The sequence below is a fragment of the Protopterus annectens genome, chromosome 10.part0, assembly GCF_019279795.1.
Source record: "Protopterus annectens isolate FY-2018-M chromosome 10.part0, PAN1.0, whole genome shotgun sequence".
Lineage (NCBI taxonomy): Eukaryota > Metazoa > Chordata > Ceratodontiformes > Protopteridae > Protopterus > Protopterus annectens.
In genome coordinates this window covers 883,627,958-883,655,616 of record NC_056744.1, presented here as the reverse complement: position 1 = coordinate 883,655,616, position 27,659 = coordinate 883,627,958, and the positions used below count along the sequence as shown (strand labels likewise).

Here is a 27,659-nt window from a genome sequence, read left to right as displayed (position 1 = left end):
GAACATTTAGGTGATATTAAAAAGCCCGGTCACAGAACATTATATTAAAATACATGGGAGTTAAACTAGAGGTTTGTTTTTCTGTGTATTAGCATAACCTTATTTGCTTACAGGAGGTGATTATTCTAGTAAACTAAGTGAAGTGGAGATGACGTTCATATTAAATTATAAGACACTGTCCCCTGGAGGGCTTAATCAGGAAGTGAATGTTTAGATACTGAGTTGATACTGTAATAAGTTTTTATAATTTATTTTTAAAAGTATATATTTTTAATTCAAATATATATTTAATTGAATAACTAAACATTATTGATGAGTTGGACTTGTATTTGTATAAATGGAATGTATGTGCACTTTGAATTTAATCCTGTGAAGGCAAATGGCCGAGGTACCACACTGGTGAAATAAAGTGGTGATATTCAGCAGGTAAATCTATTTTCTTTTTGTTTTCTTGCTTTCATTAGTATCTGCTGCACTTCCTCAGTAAACAGCTGCCTAAACATAATTAAGACCCTATCATCTAGGCAGTTAAATGAAGAAGACAGATGTCAGAGTGTACCAAATACCCCTGTTTTTGTGTGAGCTGATCTTGTCTGTGAGGAAGCTTGTGTTAACTGTCCATGGCCATTTCCAAAGGAAGGAAGAAATGGTTGCCTAAGACAGAAGGGAGTCACCACAATGATCATGTGGATTCCTTCTGAATCTTCAGAAGTACCCTGGATATTGGTGGAAAAGCATACAGGAGCATTCCTGCCCAAAGAAAAGGCATCTAACTTGTAAATCTTCTTGCAGAGTGTACTGGAACAGAATCTTCCCAGTTGATTGAGACAGCAAACAAAAGGGTCTTCTTGAGGAACTAAACAGAGATTGGTCAAATCCTGGAAGACCCCAAATCTAGTTTCCACTGGCGAGGGTCTGCCCTGGTCCTGCAAAGCTTGTCTGCCACATAATTTTTCTCTACTACAATGTAGGATGTCTGCAGAGTAAGATTGTGCTGTGAAGGCATATCCCGAGCTTACATGGGTAGTCTAAAAAAGGGACACCTCCCCTTGCTTAAGTAAAACAGGACAGTGGTATTATTGGAAACCACTTGAAGAGGTCTTGGGGGCCAAAAAGGGTTCCATGAGTTGTGTGTTTTGATCAGGGAAAGCATTTCCTTGATATTTATGTGCTTACACATCTGTCCTTGGTGTCCAACACCCACTGCACTTTTATGCCTCCTGAAACTGTTCCCAAAGAATAGTCCAAAGTGTCTTTTGTGACTATCTGCTTTGGGGCAGGGACTGAGAAAGGGAGACCTGGATTTAAGGATATCTGATGTCTCCACCGAAAGATATCTTTTTGGACAAACCACAGTACTACACTTGAAAAGATAAAGGGTTTTGATGCTGGGACCAAATACATTTCAGATACTACTGTATCTTTCTCATTTGAAGTCTTGCCAAGGGTATCAAGAGAATCACAGATGCCACGAGACCCAAAATCTTGAGGTATTCCCTTCCAGTGACTTATGTCTGAGTGGGAAAACCTTAGAAACAGATCTAAATAAAGATGTGTGCGTCTTCCTGTGGAAGAAAAGCTTTTTGCATTGCGGTGTCTAGTTGACATCCCAGGAACACAATCTTGTGTGAGGGAGTCAAGGAAGACTGATAATGTGATCCAGACACACAAAACCTTAAGAAACATCTGAAGTCTGCATAAATAGGGATGTGAAGAAGAGGTGGAAGCAACAAAGTCTTATCTGGGGGAAGAGGAATGACCTCCTGGACAGGAGGAATTTCCTCCCACTGCCATCTGTAACCTTGAAGAATGATTTGAAGAGACCATTTTTCAGACAAAATCTGTTGCCAAAGAGAAAAACGGATATTCAGACTTTCTGGAAGAAAAAAGGAGCCAGGGTGGGAAGGGGTCATAATGTCACTTGACCAGTCATTCAGACCCACCAGACTGTCCTTGGTTTTTGGAGGTTCAAGACTTCTCTTTGGAATCCCCTTGTCATGTGTTTTACACATCTGTTTACCTGAAGTAGTTGAGGCTGCTTAATCTATTTTTGCCAAAATTGAATGAGGACATAGAAAATCCAATGGCCAATTTTGAAAAGGCGGGCTGAAAAATCTTAGAGATTCCCTGGATTAGTTGCCACATTTCATCCTACTTTTGGTCACCTCTGCACAGAGGAATCAAACAGCAAATGTCTATCCAAGGGAGAATTTAAAACCTCATTTTTAACATCTGGGAGATTTTGAGAATGCAACCATGTAAACCTCCATAAAACAGTACCAGTGTCCATAGCACTGGAAGAAATATCAGCAGGGTTATACACACACTGAAAACAATGAGTAGTTGGTGGTCTGTGCAACAGAAGAAACTTAAGCTATATAAAGCAGATTATTCTTCACAAGAAGAACCTGCAGATAAAACATTCTTGGTACTTTCACAATTTGTCAGAACAAACTTTAACATATGAGCCTGACAATTCAAAAGTTTTGAAATTTGCAGAACTATACACTGTTTTCCCATACCCATCAATATTTTCCCACCTTTATTAAAAAAAAGTAGGTTTGGAATTACCCACGTAGTGCTTAGCAGTAGTGGAATCAACAAAAGCTATAGCTGCTGGGTCAGGTTTGGGAATGTTGTATAAAATGTAAAAGAATGAGGAGCTTTACACATCATATCTGCCTTTTTTAGGGGCAGTTGGGAGTAACACATCCTCTAAAGCCAAGAGAACAGGAGGAATGGGTGAGGGTTCTGGAAAATCCTTCTATAACAACTCATAGCATTTATTTTGAGGGACTAAAAAACCTCACTGTTCTCCCACTGAAAACACTGGGACATTCTAGCAATAGTCTCAGAGATAGAGAAAGCCCCAAAGGGAGAATCAGACAATGAGATCTCCTCAGAGTCTGAATAAGAAATCTGAGGGAATAAACTGTGCATGTATCCCTGCAATTTCCTGTTCAGATTCAGAATCTTGAGTATCATCAGGAAGAGGGATCCCTCTTTCTTTTAACAGAAACTACTCCTATCCAAAGGAATTTGAGGTGGTTATATACATGCTAGGTTTTCTGTTTCTTTTTCACAGGAATAATTGGGTCAATGGTGTTACTAATGGCAGCTCCTGCTTCCCCAGGGATGGGCACATCATTCTGACACAACAGGGAAATCTTGTCTGTTGCTTCTCCCAGGACTGACAAACGTGGCTATTCCTTGCCCACTGAGGGGACTCCCAACACTGCAAAGGATGTGGCTAACCCCTGGTCCATAGTGGCTGTAGGTACTACACCAGAAGAATCCATGGTAAAAGATGAGTGGTCTGATGTACAACAAATGGCCACAGCAGAGTCAACCATCCCCCACTGAGCCAAACTGCTAGTGTGTTGTGGTGGAAAGGTGGTTTGCTTTTGTTTTTGTAACTGGAAGAAGGATTGACCATGGAACCAGTAGTTTGTTCTATGGTCAAGTTAAAAATGGTGCATTTTTCTCACAGAAGAAGAGCAGCGATTGCCTGTAAAAGTATACTAGTCCACAAAAGTTACTTTTTTTCTTTTTTGACAAAAAAAAAGAATGGCAAAAAACATTTTACAACACTGTGTCAGTTCCACACAGGAAAATTAAACAATTTCTCCTCAAAAATACATTTTTAGTTACTTTATCCCACTTTTAAACTGATAAAAAACAAAACAAAAAAAAATGAGTGCTCTGTTTAAAAGTATGTTACAGTCTCGAGACAGTCTGTAAGAACTCAACATTCCTAGCGTTAAAATAACTTTCCTGAAGAGGAAAGTAATGAAGCATCGACAGAATTAAGAACTGGAAGTTTTTTTCCATAAAGGAAACTTATCTGTCTAGCAAAGGAAAGCACAAGCCGACCATTGATCCTCAAAAGCCTTAGGGGAGTGTACTCTTCTGCAACACACTAAAGCTCTGAAGAATTTCACTCCCAAGGTTCTATTTTAGTCAGCTCAGCTTTTTGGGCACATGGAAGGTGGCCTTAAGTTTTTGAAGCTGGGTGTCTGTTACAGCCTTGGCAGATATAACCTCATATAGTTAAGGCTATTGCAGTAGTGATCAATATGATGATCATCAAATGGGTTTTCAATGGACAGAGTACTGCAAGCTTAAGCTTTCCCTGGAGCATACATCCAATTTATAACCTCAGTTCACAAGCGCAGGGATAAACAGACAGACATAAGAGTGTAAATCCTCAGACTATCTCCAAACCAGCAGCCAGAAGACACCTGACAGAAAAGTGGTCAGCTAGGAGGGGTAAAGCAAAAGGTGAAAGGAGCCCACTTGGTCCTATGGTCTGCCAGACAGGGCAAGAATAAGGAGAAAAAAAGACAATGGGAAGGAATACTGCAAACAGTGATCAGTAGGATATTTAGTGTTAAGGTAAGTTTTAAAACAACTGAACCATGTTCAGACTGAAATCACTGCCACAGTATTCCAAATAGATGGGTGATTCACAGAGTTGAAGGAAGGATGGATGGATGGTTGAGAATGGTGAGAACTGTCCAAGAGTTCAGAGAGAAGTCTGGATCTTGAAAAGTCATCAAATTATGTAGTGTTTAGTGAAGAAGTGCACAGAAGACCAGGTGACAACTTCTGGGACTGTTCTAGCATCTAACCCTTTGCAGAAAGAAATGAAGGAGGCCACTGTCCTACTAGAGTGAACCCATGGGCAGCAAGGCAGGGATTTGTCATAGTGCAAGCAACAAACAGAAGTGGACTTAGAAAACCAGCTAGCAGTAGTTTGTTTGGATACTGGACGGTACAGGCTGGAGTCCCTGAATGAAGCAAACAGTTGGTCTGACTTACCCAAATAAAACCTCAGTTGTCTGTGCACATCTATGGAATGCAGGAGACTTTCACCTCTGTTCTGAGGGTTGGGGAGGAAAGTGGGTAGATCGATAGCCTGGTTGAGATGCATCACATTCACCACTTTGGGCATAAAAGAGGGATTAAAACTCAAGGGCACACTGACTAAGCGCATATAAATAAGGACACGCTGCTTTTATGAAAAAGGTGGGACAGCCATGAGTGCCTGTAGTTCTGAGACTCTCCTTGCAGAAGTAAGAGCCAGTAACAGGAAAGCTTTACAGGTGCAGAATTTGAGAGTAGGATAAGCAGCTGGAGCAAAAGGAGGCAGCCATTTTTTAGCATGAAGTTAAGGTCCCAAAGTAGAGGCATAGGTTTCCTCAGGAATCTTAGGTTTAACACCCATTTAGAAATTGTTTGAACTCAAGCCCGGACATAAGTGGTGGGCTGAGGGGTAGACAGGCTCAAGTGGATGATGTAGGCTTTGATAGAAGAATATGACAGACCTGTTTTCATGAGCTCACACAAGATAAGACAAGAGGAACCTCTGATGTTGTGGGGTCCTGAATGTTACTATGACACTACATAGAAAGTCTCTTCATTTTGGCTATGCAGTATTTTTGAGTGTCTTGTCTCCTTGCCTCCTAAAGAGCCTGAAGCACACCTCAGAAAATTGGTGTCTGAAAGGGATCAGAATCCTGTCATCGATATATCTGTGTTGAGTAATGATAGGCTGAGACGAAGCAGTGATCCCTTCTGCTGTGTGATGAAGTCCAGCATGTGTGGGTAGTTTGTGGAGATTGCCCATGGCTAAAAGAAGGAAAAGAGGAAACCAATGCTGCCTTGGTCAAAAGGGAGTCACCTGTATGATGTTTTTTCCTTTTTGGATCCTTAGTAAAACTTTTGGTACTGTAGAAAATGGGGTAAGGCATAAAGGAACCTCCCTGCCCACTGAAAAAAGAGGCCATTTGTCTTCCATGTCAAAGGATAAGGAGCTCTGGTGTAAAAGAGGAGGAGCTGCTTGGTTTCTCTCTGAGAGACTTGTCTGTTGAGGATCCATTCATGGAGGGGGGGGGTCTTTGATGGACCCACATTATCCTGTGATGGGGAAGTATACTGCTTGAAGGAACAGCCAGATCCCAAGCAATCTGAGCCAACCTGCATAGCTGATATGACCTGGTTACGCCTTGCTTATTTATATACCACATGACTGTAGTGTTATCTATGAACACTTAGCGCCTTGATTCCAGAAGTGGGAGAAAGTCTCAACAGATTGAATGAGAGCCTTCATCTCTTCCAGGTTGATGTGTTCCTTCCTGAAGCTGGAACTCGAAAAGCCCTGAACCTAATGGATACCTGTCCAAGCCCTGAGCCTCGTTTGAGGAATCTGCGTATATTTCTTGACTTGTAGACTGTGCTCTGAAAGGCAGTCCAGGATTGAGGTTTACCTGAGACACCCACCATAAGATCTCCTTTTCGAGACAAGATATCGAAGAGATTTTAAGTCGGGGGGGGGGGTTGAGAGTGTTAGGACCATGTGTTTTTCAGTATTAGAATGGCTGTTGCCACGAATCCTAATGCTCTTAGGATCTCCATGCCTGAATAAACTTTGAGGGAAGATAGAGACTGGAAGTAAAATGTAAGGGTTTGTACCTTTTCCTGAGTTAAGTAGGCATCTTTCTGGGGTCCAGTGTGAAGCCCAAAAAGACAGGGTCCTCAGTGGGCTGGAGGGAAGATTTTTTGTAGCCGATTGTGAATCTCAACTGCAGGAGAAGGTTGAGAGTGGATTAAAGGTGTTGCAGTAAGAAATAAGGCAAAGAGGCCTAGATAAGCAAATCATCTAAACAGGGGAATATCTGAATTCCCTATGTCCTGCAAAAGGCTATCACAGGTGCTAGGCACTTTGTAAATACTATGGGGACTGTAGACAGCCAAGAAGGCAAAGCAGTAAACTGAAAGGGAGATACATTAGTAAAGAACCTCTAAAACTTCCTGTAGGAGGGACTAATGGGAATATGCAGGTAGGCAACTTTCAGAATTAGAGACTAGAAATGCTTGTGGGAGAATAAGGAGTAATACAGTCTAGAAGTAGAGGATTTTGAAAGTTGGCACTTTCAGGAATGTGATAAGCAAAGAGGGATCCAGTATGAGTCTCCACTGCCCTTATTTAGTTGAAACCAGGTACAGTCTGGAATAAAAAAAAAAAAACTTCCCACATATTTAAGAAGCACTAGTTAGGACTGCATTTCCTGCTGGATGGGAGGAAGAAGATTTAACTGATTGTGGTGTGCAGGGGAGGAAGTTCTTTCCAGGACATAGTGTAACCCTTTTTTGAGATAGGCAGTGCACACTTGTCTGTGGTAATCTTATACAGTTTGAGGTGGATTGAGGATCCTTTTTGAGAGGAGTAGGGTGTCTGGAAAATAGTTGCACTGATTTATCTGAGAATGCAGGCCTCACAGATCTAGGGTCCCTTTCATTTTTTTCAGGAATTTTTTTCATGGGTGTCTTCTTGTGCTTTTGAGGATGTCTCTGCTCCCTTCATACAAAAGAGTAGGCTTGGTTGGTTAACTTCTCTAATATTTAGGTACAGAGTTAAGCAGGATTTGTCTGCAGTCTTTCATGGTTTTACCTTGTTCCTGTAAGATTTTGAAAAGGCTAGCTGCTTGTAGTCCATACAAAGGATTTTTATCCAAGGTTGAGTCAATGAGCTTAGCTTTGAAATCTTCTAGCATGGGCTGGTTCCATAACCATAAATACCTGCGGATGGCTGTAGCAGCTGCTATGGAGCTCTCAACATCGTAGGGGTATTTTATACGGTCTCTAGCACTTCACTGGCCTGATTAACCGTGAAAAAAATGTATTGCTTAAACTCTGTGCCCTGCATATCCACTCTTTGCTGTCTAGACAGTTAAGGATAGATAACAGGTATTTGGTCATCTGGGTCTTGTAGTTTTTAGCCCTTTAAAGTCACAGTAGTTGAGGCATAAATCTTTTTACCACATTCAACCATGGTCTTACTGTTCTTCTCTGAAGGAAGGGCATTAGGTAGAAACTTACAGAAGGTTAGTCAGAAGAAAGGGGCATAGCTGAGGGGTCAGCTATTGGATTCTTACACAGAAACTTAAGGTTCTCTAGGACCTTGAAGAATATGTATTGCCTTTCGAGAGAAGGAGGCTGTGAGTCAGAAGCTGAAGAGGTGGACTTGAAATCATACAAAAAAGCTTCTAAGAGTGGAGGGACAGGAGAAGGGTCAGGAGTGTTCACCTTGAAGAGGCTATAGCATTCTCTTGTACATCAGAAATTTGCCTAGACTCCCACTCAAAATGCCTCATAATGTTTAAACTGGTCTACCCAAAGGATGTTTCTTCCACAAGAGAATTAGGTGAAATGGAATCCTCATCATCTGAAGGAACCTGACCAGGAGAATGAATTTGACAGGAGTAAGCTAATGAATGTTCATCACAGACAAAAAAAAAAGAATCAGTGGTAACCTTCCGAGGAGTAGGAGGATGGGTTTAAAGGCCATACTGAATTTGAGCAACCCCTAAGAAAAGTCCATCCACTTCTTCTCCCTAGGAGGAGGCAAAGAAACAGGTTTGTTCTACTGTCATTTTTATTTTTTTTTTTAATTTAGGGTGATATCTGCTTGAACCAAGTGCAGAGGCTCCAACCTCTGACGTATCTCAGTTTGTTGGGAATCTCTTCCCTAACTAAAATCTGCAGGATGCCTTCTGTTCCTTCTGAAATGATGATCCATGGTTCCTCCTACTTAGTAACAAGAACAGTCTCCTCAGACAAACGATTATCTGACACCATAACCGTCTCCAGCGGGGTTGCTGTAGAGGGTTGCCTGAGGTACAATCTGATGTACTGCAAGTTCTGTAACCTCTGTGGGTACATCAAAGTCAGTCTGAACGTCAGGCCTGGATCTCAGAGTATTTTCTTATGGGATGGAGTTACTTCTGGTGTGGTGGGATCTGCCATCTTGGAGTGGTCCACAAGCTTCAGTAGTTGGGACGCCACAAAAGTGCTATGCAAATACAAACTGGATCACAACATCTTGTGCACAAAGGATGGGCAAATGGAACAAATCTTGCAATTGTGTTCAGCATCTACACAGAAGAGACATTGGATATGGAGATCTTTGCAGGGGAATTTGCCTAGTGCATTTACACTTGCCCTTCCTAGCTGGCATCTAACAAAAGTACAGCAAAACAGTTTACATAAGAAAGAAGGTTCCCCAATGGGGTATTTATTGAATCTGAGAAGCTAACAGTACTAATGACCATGCAAAGATCAGACCTATGGGTGCAAGACCTGCGTTTGGGCTGGTGAAAATACAATCTGAGGATTTACCCTCTTACATCCATCTATATACCCCTATGTTTGTGGGCTGAGGTTGTACATCAGCTGTATCCTCCAGGGAATGCTTAAGCTTCAGTAACCCTCCTGGCCATCAGTGATAAAAACCCACATGTTCGGATGTAACAGTGATTTCAGTCAGGACATCATAAATGTGAAAAAAAGAAACAAAACGCCTTGAGCCAGTATGAAGTCAAATTTCTCCAACACAAATTATGGACATGTGACCCTCAAACAATGAGAAAAGCCAAAAAGAACAACATGGACTATACAAGACAGCCTCACATCAGTACCTTGATTAGGATGAGACCTCTGTTTGTTCTCTCTCACTACTTAATACATCTAAGTACAGAAATGGGATAAAAGGGGGGTAACATCGGAATAGTGCTTACCACTTCGATGGCCCTTCTTAAAAATGATCTTTTATTTCTCCCATTTAATCACATACAAAATAAGGTAAGAGCGCAAAAGAATGAAAATAGCTCTAACACCACAAAAGGGAAATGCCTTTATTCTCAATCGAGAAGTATCAGTACTAAAATGGAAAAAAATAAGCAGCTACAAACAGGACCTGCAAAAAAATATGTAAAATAAAATACAAATATAAATTTCAAGGAAAAAAGCATTTTACTTTATCAGTTGATCTATGAGGGAATAATTTTTTGCACTTTTGCCCCTGCTGCATGCCAGTTATCAACCCCTCCTGGCTATATCGCCCATTATCACCAGTTCCCCATCAGTGTGGTGAAAGCCAGTCTAGAAAGACCTTAATTTAGGCAGCCAATGAGGTGATTCAAGCTTTTCCTGTTTTGACCTGCTTCCCATATATACTTAGCAAGACAGAGTTGAGGAAATGCAATGGGCTGTCCATGAATTCTGTTCCTAGCAGCCCCACCCCTTCTCTCCTGAACCATAGTAGTTTGTTTTCCCAGTCTTTACCAGGAAAATCAAGAATTCTCAATGTGGGCTTCAGTCAATGCAACTATCCCAATACCCTGGGAGAGGTGAGCGGGCAAACACTTCTTTAATCCTCCATCTTATTGCCTTGCTTCTCCACTACATGGGCCACTAACTGAACCCCAGATGCCTGGGTTGTGATTAGTGCTCCTACCTTCCTTCTTCCACATGAAGCCGGGCTAAGGGGACTCTCATTGCTCTATTTACAGAACTGGGGCTCATCCTCTCTTCTGCTCCAGTTTGGCATTTTCTTCTGAAAAAGGTGCATGGGCACCTTATAAAGCTGTGTGTCACACACCACACTAGGAGATTCCACCTAGTCTCCATGCCTCTCCATATTTCCTACAAATAAAGAAAAAAAGAAATCCTGCCACTCATTAATGCTAGTAAGGAAAATGTATATACTTGTCTCACTTCTAGATAACCCCAAAAGCCATCATCTATATAGAAAGGCTGTTCAAACACAGAGGGAAGGTACAAGGATACATGTGATACATCAAGGAAAATACATCTTTCAGATCAATTAATATTTTAAGAATATATCTTGGGATTGACATATTGTATACAACATATTTCTTCCAAGATGTGCATTCATGTCATGGACTACTCACCACAGCTGTTCATATATGTGATGATCTACACTAATACTGTTGGCAAACATGGGCTATCCTTGTAACTGGTTATTTATGACCACTGCCCTACTCCTGCAGCTTATATTAGAGACTATGGACACATTTATTTTTATTTGTATTTTATTTATTTTTTATGCAGACTGCACCTTTTTGCCATGTTTTTAAAAGAATGTAGGGAGCCACCATTTGCTTTTTGATTCCCCCTGAGAAATGAACACCATCGATGGCACCTTTGAAATTGTACTGGCTGCTTATATTCTCCCCGATCAATTGCCCTTGCTTATATAGGGCATCACAAAGTTAAAGCGGGCATTGCAACTATCTTCCTCTGGCTGAGTAAGGCAACCCTGACAGTGACATGATTTTGGGCATGGCTGCTTTCAAGCAATAGGCAAACAGAAGTGCTCTTGAGTATGGGGGATTGGTCCTTGGTAGGCCTGTTTTTTTAATCTCCTTATTTCAAGGGTATCTGAGCTAGTCTTGTCTGGCCACCTCCAGGATGCTGAATTCCTAATAGGAGCAATGATGTGTGCAGTTCTCTAGTGCATACAAGTGTAGCTATCTTTAGCATATTTGTTAGACTGTTTGGCACATCTAATTTGGTTTGCTCTTTAAGTGTGACATTTTCAATGGAAGGGTTCCGCTTATACAGGACCAATTTTTCTTTTTATATTAAGTGCTTATTACTGTACATTCTTGCAGTTGGTTGCTACACAGGAGCAGGGCCTGGGATTTATTATTTTTGGCTATATATTACTACACCCTCTCTCTGGCATTAGCCACCTTTTTAGGGCAGATAACTAGAAAGAATGCCAGATCCAGTGAAGTAAATATTCATTTGCTGCTGCATTTTTCTGGATTTTCCATGTGCCTTGGGTAATTATAATTGATAACTACATAGGAGATCTGATGACAATAACGACTCCCTAGTTTCTGGCTTGGGCACTCTGAGATTACAGCCGGATCCTCAAGATGTTCTTTGTTCCTCCATCTTCTTACCTTCATCCTCACCATGCCTGCTAATGATTGATTGAAATATTTTTGTTTTATATTTGTCGTACCACTTTCCCCACACCAGATGGAATTAAGAGTTCTGGCACAAGGTTTGTACATTTTAATGTAATGATAACAAGACTGTTGGAACTGGTTGGCTGGTTACAGGTTAGTAAGATTTACTTTAATATGAAAATGGTTTTTAATCTGGGTTAATTAGTTTATGACTATGGACTTGGCACCTGGACTCTGTTTTTTTATGAGAGACCACTACTTGGGATTGTGGTTTCCCCTGCCCTAGAATAATTGTTATAATAAAGTGGCCTGCCACCATACAAATAAAAGTATAAAGGTAACATTTTTAACCGTGAGTAAACACACATTCTCCTACGGTTTAAAGGGATTAGCAAGCCTCATAAAAGCAGACTGCTTCCTTCTCTTACATTGTGAATGCAGAAGCAAAACACACTGTTACACTGATAGCATATTCAAGAAAGTGAATTCACATTTGTGTTACCCTTTAAAAGAGGGACTATTAATTTTTTAAACTATCTTGGTATTCTAAAACATCTATATTTATGAGCCCTAATGTAGTATGAGGTTTTGTAGCTGCCTTTATCCTGCTTTCACCAATCCACATCCAATATGCAAATTATTTTGTTTCTTTCTCCCATTCTAGGGTTCACTTCCATTCCTCCTCTGATTTGCTATTGAAATGGTTCCAGCCCTCTCCCACTGTTGGGCTACTGCAAAAACTCCTACATCCATAGGCTGCATTACAAAGGATATAAGTGTAAAAGTTGAAACTCTTCATTGTTAAATCTGATAAAGACTGTGAAAGAAAAATGCTTATCTTTACGATATTATAGCTAGATTGTTTGAGAATAACTGAAAGTCTCAGACTTGCATAATCTACATAAAAAGAAAAAATAAGGCAATACTAGATTATATGCTCAGATCTTCTGCATTTATTTGGTTTGGCTTGCTGAGATCTGTATTAACAGGCAGTGCACTTACGTAATGAAAAGGGGATTACTTCCCAACAATAAAGTCCTAAAAAGATTGAGATGAGCACCAGTTTGGAGATGCACCCTTTTGTTAATAAATCTAAAGCCAGGGACGCTTCCATGGCAATTCTATAAATTAGATGAATCCAATGTAATAAGTGCAATAGGAAAGAACAGTCAGAAGTCTCAGTCCTCAAAACTGTAGTGTCAAAGGAGGCCTGACTTCTGCAACTCTGATTCAGGCAATATCATCTGATAAAGATGTGAACCAACAACCTAGATGACAGGGACGCTTCCATGGCAATGCTTGTCATGCTTGACAAGCCACGCTGCTTCGCAAGGGACGGCTTGCACCTGTCACCCCTGGGATTCCGGATATTGGCTAAGGCTCTTGCCACCCCCATAGTGCCTTTTTTAGGCAAGGCTCAAATTCTAAACCTACCACCCTAGAAAACAAAAACGGGAAGAAACTAAGGGTAATGCTGCTCAATGCCAGAAGTCTAAATCTCAAAATGCACGCACTCGAGGCCCTTCTCAATATGGAGAACATCGATGTCTGTGCTGTGACTGAAACCTGGTTCAAGGCTCCTGAGAGCACCCCGGCACTATCAGGTTTTACCTCATATCATGCGTTCTGGCCCCAAAACTCGGACCATACCACAAAAGGAGGGGGTGTATCCATATTCATCAAGGATGCCCACACCTCCAGGTTGGTGGCTACGCACGAAGCATCGGAAACCATCCAGGTGCAATTAACCATAGGCAAAACTGCTCTACAATTTGTAGCATGCTACAGGCCACCCTCTCAAACTCAGGAAACCCACACAGCCTTCCTGAAGACACTGGAGGGTATAAATGTATCACCAAACACCATCATATTGGGTGACTTCAACTACCCGAATATAGACTGGGAACATTACTCAAGCCCCAGCTTTCTAGCCCAAAGGTTCCTGGAGTTCATAAATTCAAATGCCATGGAACAACTAGTCACCGTCCCCACAAGAGGAGAAAATATACTAGATCTCATCATCACAAACATGGGGACAAAATGCTCCACACCGAAGTATATCCTCTTTGGTGAGATCAGATCATAAACTAATCTCACTAGAAATCCACATCCCGCCCCACCCCAAACAAAAGACCACAGTGAAGAACTTCTCTAAAGCAAACTTCACACTACTCAAGACAGGTGTGGTATCCTTCAAGGCCCCGAGCCAACGGAAACCACAACCCAAGCTGGAAGCCCTTACAAATGCCTTCTATGAACACCTTCAGGACTGCATGGATCAGGCAATCCCAAATAAAACCAAGACTCTTTCCACCAAGGGCAAACGTCCAGTCTGGTGGACCCCAGCCATAAACAAACTTTACAATAAGAGGAGAAAGCTATTACATGATAGAGCAAAATCCCAAAAAGGGAAGGCATCTTTGATCAGTACTAGCAAGAAACTACGATCCCTCATAAAATCATCCAAGGCCAACTTTGAGAAAAAATTGCCATAGATTCAAAAGACAATCATAAGGCCTTCTTCAGCTATGTCAGAAACCTGGGTGGAAACTCCCAGATATGCTCAGAATTAGTTCAAAATGATACAAAAATCACTGAACCCACAGACATTGCCAACATACTGGCAGACAGATTCAGCGCAAACTTCACCCCCTCTCCCCCCCAAAAGGAGAGATAACTATCCCAACAGAGTGTAGCCTCCCAGACATCTCAAATGCGCAGGTGAAAGCTGCTCTCTCTAAAGCTAAAAACACAGCATCAACGGGACCGGATGGTGTCCCCGGCTGTGTGCTACATGAACTCAATGAAGAACTAAACCCGCACATAAGGCAGCTGTTTAATCTTAGCCTTACCACAGGATATATGCCCAAGGAGTGGCGTACGGCAACTGTGGTCCCACTCCACAAAGGCGGTGTCTCTACGGACCCTGGTAATTACCGCCCCATAAGCTTAACAAGCCTGGTCTGCAAAGCTATGGAGAGGATCATAATGGAACTCATAAACAAGGACATAGGGGACTTGCAGACCTTGGACCCAACCCAGTTTGGCTTTGTCAAGGGCAGATCTTGCCTTTTGAACTTGGTCGACTTCTTCGAAACAGTTACCAAGGCCATTGATGAGGGAAAGGCAGTCCATACAACCTACCTTGACCTTGCAAAAGCTTTCGACACAATACCCCACTCGGGTATCATAGAGAAACTTACCAGCTTAAATGTAAACCCATATGTCACAAGATGGGTTGCAAACTGGCTAAAGGACAGAACCCACAGGGTTAGAGTTGCTGGAGCCATGTCAGACTCCAAGCCGGTTACAAGTGGTGTCCCACAGGGCTCAGTCCTTGGCCCCTATTGTTCGGCATCTACTTCTCAGAAGTACAGGCAAACATAGGAGGACTATGGCTGACAAAGTTTGCGGATGACTGCAAACTGGGTGCCATAGTGGATAGTACATCGGACACAGACATCCTTCAGAGGGGTCTCACGGAAACTGATAGCTGGTGCCAGAGCCATGGCCTGAAGTTAAACGCAAAAAAGTGTATAGTCATACCCTTCGGGAAAAACAAGGTAACCCCAAGCTACCATATAGGTGGCAACCCACTAAGCACAGAAGAGGTTATCAGGGACCTGGGTACCCAGGTTGACAGTGGCCTCTCTTTTGACACTCACATTGCTAAAGTGGTTCGAAAGACCTTCTACATTGCCCATCTGATCATGAAGGGATTCACATCCAGATCAAGTGAGGTCATTGTTCCCCTGTACTCTTCACTTATCAGACCAATGATCGAGTACAATGCCCCATTCGGGATGTATCTCACCCGACACCTGCAGCAATTGGAGAGACCCCAAAAGTTCTTCACCAAAAGGATAAAGGGACTCCAAAACCTGTCATATACTGCCAGACTGAAGAAACTCCAACTTTATTCAGTTGCATACCGTCTGCTCAGAGGTGACCTGTGCCTGACATACAAGGCCATGACCAACCCGGAATTAATGGACATGCTCCACCTCAAAAAATCTAAATCCACCAGAACCACTAGAGCAAGTGACTTAAACCTTAGCATGGATATAAATAGGACGTGCTGGAGGGATAGATTTATCACCCAGAGACTCCCCATGCTGTGGAATAAAATCCCGGTCCATGTGAGGCAGAGCACCTCGCTGGCTCTGTTCAAGAGAAATCTTGACCGGTGGATGGGAGATCGTAGGTTTACCCCGGGAATCATCTCTGTGTTACTGCTGGACAGAGGCACAACAAACCAATGGGCACATTATTTCTAACATAAGGGGTGGCGTAAGCCACATAACTTTGGGCTAGGCTTATAAATGCCTTAGGGCATATAGCCTAGTATAAACCTATGAACCTATGTTTACAATACAGACATTTTTAAAACACTGGAGAAGCCTTGGATTACAGCATTTTTCCAATGGAAGGTAGGCCACCCAATGAAAGAACTTAGTATGTTTGGCAATTCACATGGAAAGTATCTGCCTGGTTAACTGTCATCTCTTTTTCCTCACAGGAGCAAAGGAAATTAATGGTTGTTGTTTACTCCTACACTCAAGTTTGACACATCCCTGATGGCTGTTACGGCTTGTAGGTTGCTAGTTCTGGTAAAAGTTGAGCTACTGGTACAAATTCAAGATAGGGAGGTTTCTGTCCTTGTGAACAAAACAGGGAGATGTATGGGCTGTTATAAGAGCAATTCAAAATCTACTTTTTTAAAGAAATGTGGGGTGGTCATAAGGGACACAGAATTCTTATGAAAGATGAGATGAGGTGCTAAGTTGGGATCTGGCAAGTTAATGTGACAGGCAAAGCAGAGACAAAGGTTTTCAAGATATGAACTTCAGTTTCATTTAACCAGTAAGTAAGTCTGAATGGGGATAACAAGCCTGTCAGTAAAGAAGTTCATAATCCTGTGCAGGAGAGGGGTTCTTCAAATGTTGGTAGAGATGGAGGTGGTCTATATCACTTTGTTGAAAAACCTAATCATCTAATACTATTTGTCAAACCCTATCCATTAAAACTTTAATCCATTGAACATTCTATTTAAGATACACTTTTCCCAGAGGAAAAAAACACTTGGCTAACCAAGCAAGCATCACCATAATCACAAAATTTAAAACCCAACCAGGTAGGGGGCTGTATCCTCCATATCCCCCCTAACTAAACATACAAACTGTGATATCACACTACAATAGGGGAAAGGGCAAATTTCTGATTATTACTTACTGATTGTTTTCCCTGGGAAAAATGTTTCTTAAACAAACATTCAATGGATTAAGATTTCGATGGCTAGGGTTTGACAAAAAGGCATAAGGCGATTAGGTTTTTTGACAAAGTGATAAAGACCCGAAATGGAGAACTCAAATTGTCTGGCCAGTCAGTACCGGGTCACAATTTGCTCTACAAGATCAGGATGGGCAAAAACAATTCATGCGCCACAACTTTAGAATAACTGAAGTCCAATTCACAGAGGTACTGGGGGGAAGGTCACGTTGTCCTGCAAATTGATCAATGGGACATTGTATTAGATATCCTTTTACCAAAATTTAGAACCTCTTGCATTTGGCAGAAAACATCTGTTGGGCATTTTTGAGCTCTCTGCTTGAAAGTGCAGTGAGATAAAGGGCATGTGGCAAGACTTAAACTCAGAAATGGAGCAAGTTATGAAGTCAGCTATGGAAAAGTGCCCCACCACCACTGTAAGAACCAGAACAGGTTCTTGTACAAGATAATATGGAAAGTGTCACTATTATGGCAAGAGGTTATTATTCACACCTATTATATCTGACATCCTTTTTTAAATGTCTATCTCCAGCTTTTGTAAACAAGCACCTGCTAATGTTTGGAAGGTCGATCTTTTATAGTTGTTTCTTGACCTGTCCATTTGAACCTATGTCACATTTTACAAGACTTTTTGTTTTAATGAAAACCATAAAACACTACCCCAAAACCTATTAACTTAATGCAAACAAACAAAATGATCCACACCTTCAAATGATTAAGTTTTACCCTCCTAATAGGATCTGTTGTTCCAAACAGACAGCTGCACAAACAGGCATTATCTGACCTAAAGTTAAGGTTATCCATGCTAAGACATGTTACTGCCTGTGCTCCTACCTACACTAACTGCTGCTGTTATTGTTTTATCATTATTCTACTCCCATATGTGAAAAACAACTTGCATGCTTCCAGAAAACATTAACTTTTAGCCTCAAAGATGCCAGCGTTCTGGCTTTTTTATTGCTCTACAATCAGCTTGTCTCCATGGAAACACAAGAAGAAATGTAGCCCTCAGCTGCAGGCTTCTACAGTCATGCTGAACATTTATTGCTAAAGGAAAACTTTTCATTACATTCAGTGTTCTCTTATTTACTTCTTTCCACTTACAGATTAAGCCAATGGTCTTAATCCAGGCATTCACCTATGCAAAAGACAGAGAAAAAATATCAGCTCTACATGTATTGTGATCTGTGTACTTTACCACCACATTCCCAACCTCAACAAACCAAGATTACAGCCTACTGGCTTAAACATGCTTTTATCCTGCCCATGAACTTAGGCTGATCTCTAAGCCAAAGATAATTATAAAATCTTCTTTAGCTATGTTAAAAACTAAAATAAATAAATACAAAAATATATCCTTCCTTAGAACTTGTTCATAATACAGCCTCCTAATCTGACCCAACTGACAATACCAGCATATTTGCAAATTTAGTGCCAGTTTCACCACTGAGACGTCTATTCAACCACCCAACATAACCAAATCTCTTACTTCCCTAATTAGCTTCTAAAGAACACTTACTGAAAGTGCTAATGAAGACCAAAAATACTTCCTCTATGGGACATAATATAAAAGGTTGTTTAAGAGAGTTAAATATGCCCTTGCAGACACACTCCTCAAAGAGTGTAACTTAAGCCACTTGTTTTATCCTTAATGACTAGTGAGTAATTACAGACCAATCAGCCTTACAAGCCTCATCTGCAAAGCCATGGAGCACTTTACAACTGACCTCATAAGTTGATATCAAGAATCTTGTCAAACTTGATCCCTCAGTTTTTTTTATTGTGAAGGGAACAGCCTTTCTATTTAATTTGGCAAATTTCTTCAAAAGGATGAAAGAGACTGTAGATGCTGACCATGCAATGTATACTGACATTTGCTAATGCAGTTGGCACCGTTCCCCAAACTAGCATCATACAAATGTTACATGCTTTAAAACTGACCCATATGTGATAAGGTGGATAGCAAAATGGCTGAAAAACAGAACCCACATAGTGCGAGTTGCAGATGCTTCATCTGAAAGTATCAGAGTGACCAGTGGTGTCCCTCAGGACTCGGCACTAGGATTTCTCCTTTTTTAGTATTTACTTCTCAGAGCTCCAAGTAGAGAGCCAGCAGCTCTGGCTAACAGTTTGCAGACAATTGCAAATTGGATTTTTTTTGTAAAGCCACTTTATGACACCCAAACCATCCAGAACAAACTTGCCCTAGTAAATTCTTGGTGTACTAAAAATGGGCTCAAACTAAATAAGAAGTGTAATACAGTTTTGGTATACACCCCTCTCCTCTCATCATACTGTCTAGAAAACACAAATCTACAAAACACATATAATTATGGACACAGGTACTTGTATTCTGATCACTGGGTAACAACAGTTGTTAGGAAATCTTTTTATTTACCCCAGCTAACTGCCAAAGGAATATCATCAAGGTCTACAGAGGTAATCACTTCCTTATACTCAGCACTGATCATTCAGTTATTGAGTACAATGCTCCCTTCGGAATGTATCTCACTAAACATATCAAACGGTTAGAAAGACATGTCCTTATCAAAAAGATCACAGCCCTAAAGTCCTTGAGCTACTTATTCAGGCTGCAAGCTAAATAACCTTGTTCAGTGTCTTGTTTATTGCACTATTAGAGACCTTATTGTCCTGGACCTCCTGTTTCTCGATAAGTCTGATATTTCTATTAATACCAGAACAAAGGACCTAATTTTTCAAAAACAGATGAAAAAACACAGTAGAGTGACAGATGTATAAACCAGTGCCTCCCAAAACATCTGGAATAAACTTCCCCTGCATGTTAAGCAGAGAGAGACTCACTATCTTTCTTTAATCAAACTAAATGACTGGATAGGTAGGACACATTTAGGTTCATAGATTAGTATTAGGCTAACTGCCCTTGCGAGGCATTTTAAGCCTAGCCAATTATCCCTTGTGAGACTCAAACCCTGCACCTTGTGTTTGTAAGGTAAACACCTTAACCATTAGGCCACCCTCCCAACCCCACTCCAGGATTGACTGGTATGGACCTCCTGGAGAAAGGAGGTACTGCCTGACAGGGTAATTGCAAGTCCAGAGCAGCCGTGATACTCAGTGACTTTGGAATATTTATGAATCTACTATCAAACCTTCCAGGGTTATGTAATAGGGTGTTGTAAATGGCAATACAAATAAATAAAATAATCTACAATTATTTAACTTAATGAAAATGACAATAGCTTTCAGGTAGAATGAACAGAACCAGAAATCACTACTAAACAATATTATTTGACAGATATGGGGTGTCACCAAGGCAGTATCGACAGACAAGGATAATGTGGAAAAAAATTACATAACTTCTCTAATGACAATGTGGAAGGGTATTAAAACTGATCAAGGTAACAACCACGTTAACTCAATGCAACAGCCTCAGCAGGATGGAAGGAAATGTGTGAATAAAGTGCCCCAAAATAGTGACAATACTAAAGATATTCTAGTCAGAAAGAGTACAACACGAGAGGATTCATATTAAGAATTAGATGGTTAAATAAATCATTCTGTTATTGAAACAGGACAGGCAAAACCGTAATGGATAGGAATTTTTTTCGGGGGGGGGGGTAATCTACAGAAAAAAAAACTTCTTGTGCTGTATAAACTGAACTTGGGCACTACTCACTGGTGAAACAAACTATAAGAAGTACAAATCAAAGATTCACATAAAGCTTGGTGTGGAACCAAATTATCCCCTTATGAACTAACTGTCAAGAAAGCCACAAAACAATGAGTGAAAGGCTATATGTATACAGACAAGGGACCAGAATGTAAGCCAGACATTCCTTTTGAATATAAACTTAAACTAACCTGTCCAGAATGTGAAGACTGGTCACAGCATCAAAAAGAAGACAGACTCTGGACACTACCACTCAGTAAAATGTGACTGCAAAATGTGCCTGCTCACCACTAAATGACAACAAAACATATGACTACTTGTAGGATTACCTGACTTAACCAAAGCAACAGGAAAAAACATTTCTTAACTGTCCAGATTTTCACCTGCTCGGACTGTTAACTCTTAAAATTTGTGGTTTTCTGGAAAATCATTGGTGATTAATGACACTATATAATGACTGACATTTTAGTTTTAGATTTCATATCCTTCAGAAAATGCATGCTAATGCAAATCTGTTATTTCTGCTACTCTCTATGTTTATAACAACAATTAATATTTGCCCTTGACTTTGGACCATTGTCCCCCTATTATTTTTGGCTTTGTCCAGATTTCTTGCGCCAAGAAGCTGAGAGGTATAATGGGAAATGTTGTTTTAAAATTATTTTACAAAGGGACAATAATGAATAAATCATTTGAAAATGGGACAAAAATGGCATCAGCGTGACTGAATAAATTGCTTTTGTCTAAAAAGTATTCAAGTACTGCACTTTCTAGAGATTATAGCCTTAGATAAGAATGTTACAGCTAGAGCTTGAGAAACATAAATCTCTCCCAGAAAAACAGACAGCCTGTCTCAACTCTGAATAATAATCTTTTTTCAAAAAAATCTGCTGGCTTAACTGAAACAGTTTTTTTTTAACTCTGAAATATTTTTCCAGCAGAGGAAAACATTAACCATTATTTATAAATGCAACAATGGGAATACGCCACTTCAGAATGCTATGCTTTCTGTTTAACAAACTTACTCAAAGCTGCATTGCAAAGCTTCACCATAAATACACTGAAATTATATGCCCAGAAAATATAAAAATCTCTTCCCCAAAAAAATCAGTATATGTCAGTCATGTCATGCATGTCTGACAAATGAATATGCATGTAACAATCACAATTTCTACACATAATAAAAAAGCATAAAAAGTAGCTGAAGAATGTAATATCTGAAAAACAAACTAAACAAGATGTTTAAAAATGTAAACAGAATCCATATATAAATGACTGTTTTTAAAACATAAACAATATAAATACATAAAATGAAGAAAGTTTCAGCAGCCCAGTTGCTGTACTCTTTTAAAGCAATGAACTAAACTGATTTTACAAGCATTATGTTCAGAATGCTGAGGAGGCATACTTCATGATTGAATGGTTAAGTGATTTGGAATTCTGACTGAACAGGATTTCAATGTCATTTCTAATCAACTATGTGCAAGGCAGAGAACTTGGGAATTTATGAAGGTGTGCATACCATAACTTAAACAGAGAGAATATCATCATGATGGGAGGGAAGTTATATCATAAATGTGCATTCTGACACAGGTTTATAGGTGTTTACTAGGCTAACAATTACAAGGGCCTTTTTAAGCCTAGTCATGCATCCCAAATCTCTGACAAGTTCTGGTACCCTTGATAAGTGCAAGCAGGGGCTTGGGAGGTGAAACATTTACAGGCAGGGGCCTGGGAGATAAACCATTTACAGGCTGTCTCTGTTCATTAGAGACATAGGTGCCAAACCAGGGATGAATTTCTTGTTCCTCATCCAACTGTCCAAGTTACACTTGAACTGGTTAGGTAGGAACTCTGCTTCACATGGATGGGGTGCCTGTTCCAGAGAAGGGGTAGTCTCTGTGATACAGCAGGTCCTATTTATAGTACAAGCAAGATTAAGTCTTTAGAATGGTTAATTTGGATGCTATTTGTTTTGTGGATATGCAGGAGGTCCACCACAGTGGGGTCTCACAATGCCTTGTATGCCAAGCATAGATCTCCCCTCACCAGTCTGTAGGATACAAAATACAGGGATAGGGCCTTGATGATCTGCAAAGGACATGTCACTTACACCCTGTATTCTTTCAGTGAGGAATGTCTGTGGATGTTCCATTTGTTGGACAAGCCTGGTTAGGTACATTCCAAAGGGAGCACTGTACTCAATAGTAGGTCTGATGAATGCCGAATAGAGTGGAACAATGGTTTCCATAGATGCAGATGCCATGCCATTGTTTATAAGTTGCACAACACAGAATGACTTAACACTACTGTAGAAAAGTGATGGTCAAAGTTTAAATTACAGTCTGTGTGTGTGTCCCCAAGTCCCCAACTACTGGGTTGACTCTTAGGGGTTTGTTATCAATATGGTAGTTACCATGGGTGGATGACTTCCTAAAGGATACTATTACGCATTTCTTGGAGTTTAGTTTTAGTCTATGGCTCTGACACCAGTTGTTTGTCTGTATCAGCCCCTCCTGCAGAACATTTGTGTCTGTGCAGTATTCAATGACAGCTCATAATTTGCAATTATCTGCAAATTTAGTCAGCCAGAGGCTACTGACATTGGCCTTGACTTCAGAGAAGTAAATGCAAAAAAAAAAAAAAAAGCGATCCCAGAACTTATTCCTGAGGGACTCCGGTAGTGACTGGCCATTTTGTAGAGATGGACTGCCCAGTTCTAATTTCCTGGGTCCTGCCTGTACGCCAGCTGACTATCCACAGTGTCACTTAAGTATTTGTAACTAACCTCAAGTTTGTCAACAATACCCAAGTGGGGGATTGTGTCAAATGCCTTGGCCAGGTCCAGGTAAGCAGTGTGAAACATTCTGCCCTCATCCATTGCTTTGGTGACCTCCTCAAAGTCGTCCACCAGGATGAGTAGGTATATACTTGCCCTTGATGAAACCAAACTGGGTTGGGTCCAGTGTCTAGAGGTTTCCTAGGTCATTACTGATCATTTCCATGATAATTCTTTCTATGGCTTTGCATTTGAAATGAGTGAGACTTGTAGGTATGTAGTTTCCAGGGTCTGCAGATGGCCCACCTTTGTGCAGAGGAATGACTGTCATTGTTCTCCATTTATGAGGTGCAAAGCCTGTTTGGGTTCATGTTTCATGCTATTTAGAAGGCATCCTGGAATACTGTCTAGGCTCACTGATGCAGTGTTCTTGGCCTTAGAGAGAGCATTAAGGACAGGTTCTCCTGTGATAGCAGGGAGAGTTACATTTGATGGCATTTCCTGAAGGAAGGTTGATGGGGGGAGAGGGGTAAAGTTGAAGCTAAATTTGTTGGCCAGTAGGTTTGCTATATCATCTGGTTCAGTATAGGTGAATCAATTTATAATGATCTCTGTGCACAGTTGTGTATGAGTCTATATCATATGAGGAAATCGCACAAATTGCGAACGATCATAACATCGAATGTACCGGACCTCAAAGTGCTTTTTTTCTGAGATCATGGTACAGTGAAGAATGGGATATTTGCCCTTTCCTCACTGTAGAGCGATCTCGGAGTTGGAATATATATTTAGCGGGGGGCGGGGACGGAGTCTCCCCACAATAGGATGTTCGAGGTCCGGTATGTTCGATATTATGAGCATTTGCAATTTGTGCGATTTGCTCATATGATGATACAGACCCATTGTGTATTGCCTTTGAGGATGAGGACATAGCTAAAGAATGCCTTGTAGCTGTCCTTGGCCTGGGAAGTCAACTGTAGCTCAGATTTGGCTTTGGTAGACTTTTTTTGTCCTCTGAGTTACCTGTATAATTTTGATGGCAGTGCTTTTATCCTGCTCAGTGCTGCACCTCCTAATTTTTGCTACGATTTCCCTCCTGTTATACAGCCTATTAATGCTGCGATTCCACCAGGTTAGCTTGCTATTTGAGTTAATTCTGTACCTCTTGCTGGTGGGTACAGCTGCCTCTATGCAGCTATTAATATGCTTGTATAGGGTTTCTGTATAGGTAGCAGCATTCTCAGGGTTTATGGGGTTTGGAATTTTGCCAGGTTATCACTTAATAGTAGGAAGTTAGCTTTAGTGTAGTTTCCAAACATTCTAGGTTAACTGCAGTTCTAGGTTTTATTTTTTACTTCAAAGGAGACTATTTTGTGGTCTGACCTTACCAGAGAAGACATTACACTGGGGGAGGGGGGGGGTGCAGCACTCTCCCATGTAAGGACCAGATCCAGTATGGTTGCAGCCCTTGTTGCTGTACTGACAATCTAGTCCAGGGAGTTTGTGCTTACAAAATCCAGGAATCTCTATCCCTGTACATTTAGTGTTGTATATTATAAGATTCCCAGTTAACAGCGGGGTATTTAAAGTCACCCATGAATATGGTATTGGGTTGGATGGTTAGTGTTTCTAATAAGTTTAAATACATGGCATGGGTTTCCTGGGTTACAGAGGGGGACGGAGAAGCTCAAGTGCATTGACCTGTTTGACCAGCCTTGAAGTATATTTATTTTTGATGTAAATCGAAACACCTCCACCTTTAGCCCTTCTCTGTGTAGTGGGTAGTCTAAATGTATGGAATGCATTATAACCTTGCACTGTCAGTGTGTTCTCCATGGCTTTAAACCATGTCTCAGTGACAACACAGTCGTTGGCATTCTCTAGGGTGAAGAGAGCTTCTAGGGAGTGGAGATTTGTGTTTACATTCCTAGCACTGAGCAGTTAACACCTTTAGATTTTCTTGGCTATGACTTGCTATGTTGGAAGTACTTTCAGTTTGGCATTGACCGAAAAAGGCAATATGGGGGAGGCCAATGTCTTAGCTAATATTCTAAAGCCTAGAGGGGAGAGGTGCAGGCCATCCCTGACATTTTGTTATCTGAGTGCTGCAAGATACACTAAACATAATCCAGCTTGTACAGATGTTTTAGAACTCCATTCAAAGAGCAAAATTTTATTTGGAGGTGTGACTACCTATTAATTTACCTTGAGCTACCAGTAGAGTAACATCTGAGCATCTGCTTTAAGTGGCCTCTAATAAATATTACTTAATAAAAAAATATAGTGTGTTATACCTGCTTTTCCATCTCTGTCTGGAAGTCTTCCAGTTCATTGATCCTGCTGGTTCCCTGCTCCAACATCTGCTGTAGCTGTATATTTTGGTCATTAGCCTCTTGAATACTGGCTGTGCTCAAAGTCAATTCTTTACGTAGGCACTGCAACTAAATTTGTAATGCAGACAGGAGAGCAGACAGCTTAACTCAAAGTAATGATCTGTAAATATTTTGCAGATAAACGTACAAGTCATAACAACTCTACAAAAAATTCATGAAGCTTAATCTTATAAAACATGATGAAAGAAGGAATAATGCGAAAAACTATTTTAACAGGTATAACAATGCTGTCGACTTTTTTAGAATAAAAACCCTTTTATCTTCCTGACCCCGGACAACCAGTCTTACCCTTCTCCCTCAGTTAAGTCACAATCTGAATGGTTCACCAAAACAGTTGGATATCTGTGACATTCCCACAATTCTGCAATGTTTTTTTCAATTTGCTTTCAAACTGATCTGGGTCAATAATGTTTTGAAAGGGGGAAAATTACTTTAAAAACTTGGTCTCACACGGTAGCATTTAAGAATGACATGCTGTATAACCCCACTATGTAAAAAATCTGTTACTGGTACAATCAGATTTAATAATTAGTAACCACTTATAACACTTTTCTGGGAAGCTTTGCAATTTATAAATGTAATAAAAACATGCTCTCGACTGCAACAAAAGTAAAAGTTAACCCACTAAAATTCTCTTCCTTATCCTTTTTATACTGTTTCAGAAGAGTTTAATGCAGTAGTTATTTAACCTGCAATGCCACACTTAAAAGTAAGCCAAAGTTATTTCAGTACATTTACACTGTCGTTATTTAGTACATTTACACTATCAAAACATTTTAAAATAGGGACATCTGGTACACAGCTCTAAGGATAAGGAAAAGAGTCACTATCATGTGTCAGCTGACTGCAACTTGATTATTACCCTGCAGAAGGCAGCAGAAATTCATAAAAAGAAGTTATGTACCTACCATAATGTTCCATGTTAGTTGTCTTCATCTCGCCTTTTTTCTTGCTTGTTGGGATCGGAGCTGACCCACGGCTCCGACTCGGCCATCTTCTATAGCTCGAGAGCTGTTTACTGGCTCGAGGCTACCCCTTATCCCATGATGCCTAGCGCTAGCTACCCAGATCTTGTTTGTAATAGCTAACCCCAGACATAGCAAGAATAACCTGACCAAACTAACAGGTTGGGCATATCTGTTATATTCTCCAAGTCAGTAGACGAAACAAACCAGAAAATACTCAGCCGGTGAAGCCTAAACTCCTCTCGGTCCAATAGGACAGGGGGATGGAGGGGGGACGCAAGAAAAAAGGCAGGATGAAGACAACTAACATAGAACGTTATGGTAGGTACATATCTTCTTTATGTTAAGTTGTCTATCTCGCCTTTGTTTCTTGCTTGTTGGGACAGCGTCCCTAGCACCTACGATCCTGGGCGGCTCATTCGAAAAGACTCTTCAGAACAGTGGAACCAAAGTTAGCTCTATTCCTGGTGGCCATGTCTAACTTGTAATGAGAAATAAAAGTATGAGGATTTACCCATGTGGCAGCGGCACAAAGAGTCCATGGAAAACCTAGACTGGAAGGCTACAGAAGTAGTCAAAGCCCTAGTAGAATGACCTTTCGGTTTGGAAGACAATTCTTTGTTTCTTAGTTGATAGATGAAGGTAATAATGTGAGACAACCACCTGGACAGGGTCACTTTGGAAACTGGAAGACCCTGTTTGCCCCTAGCATAGGAAAGGAAGAGTTGGTCCGACTTCCTTATATCCTTCGTTCTATGCAGGTAAAAATGCAGTTGTATATGAACATCCAAAAGGTGT

General features: G+C 40.7%; 1 protein-coding gene across 1 annotated transcript in view; it reads right to left on the bottom strand.

Annotated features, from left to right (window-relative positions):
* The window catches only part of CCDC18 (coiled-coil domain containing 18), a 2,776,331-nt gene that overhangs the window by 1,344,724 nt on the left and 1,403,948 nt on the right, over positions 1-27,659 (bottom strand). Inside the window, exon 11 of the mRNA XM_044086821.1 lies at positions 25,798-25,944. Within this exon, the coding sequence (XP_043942756.1) occupies positions 25,798-25,944 (147 nt within the window). The remainder of the gene's footprint in view (positions 1-25,797; positions 25,945-27,659) is intronic.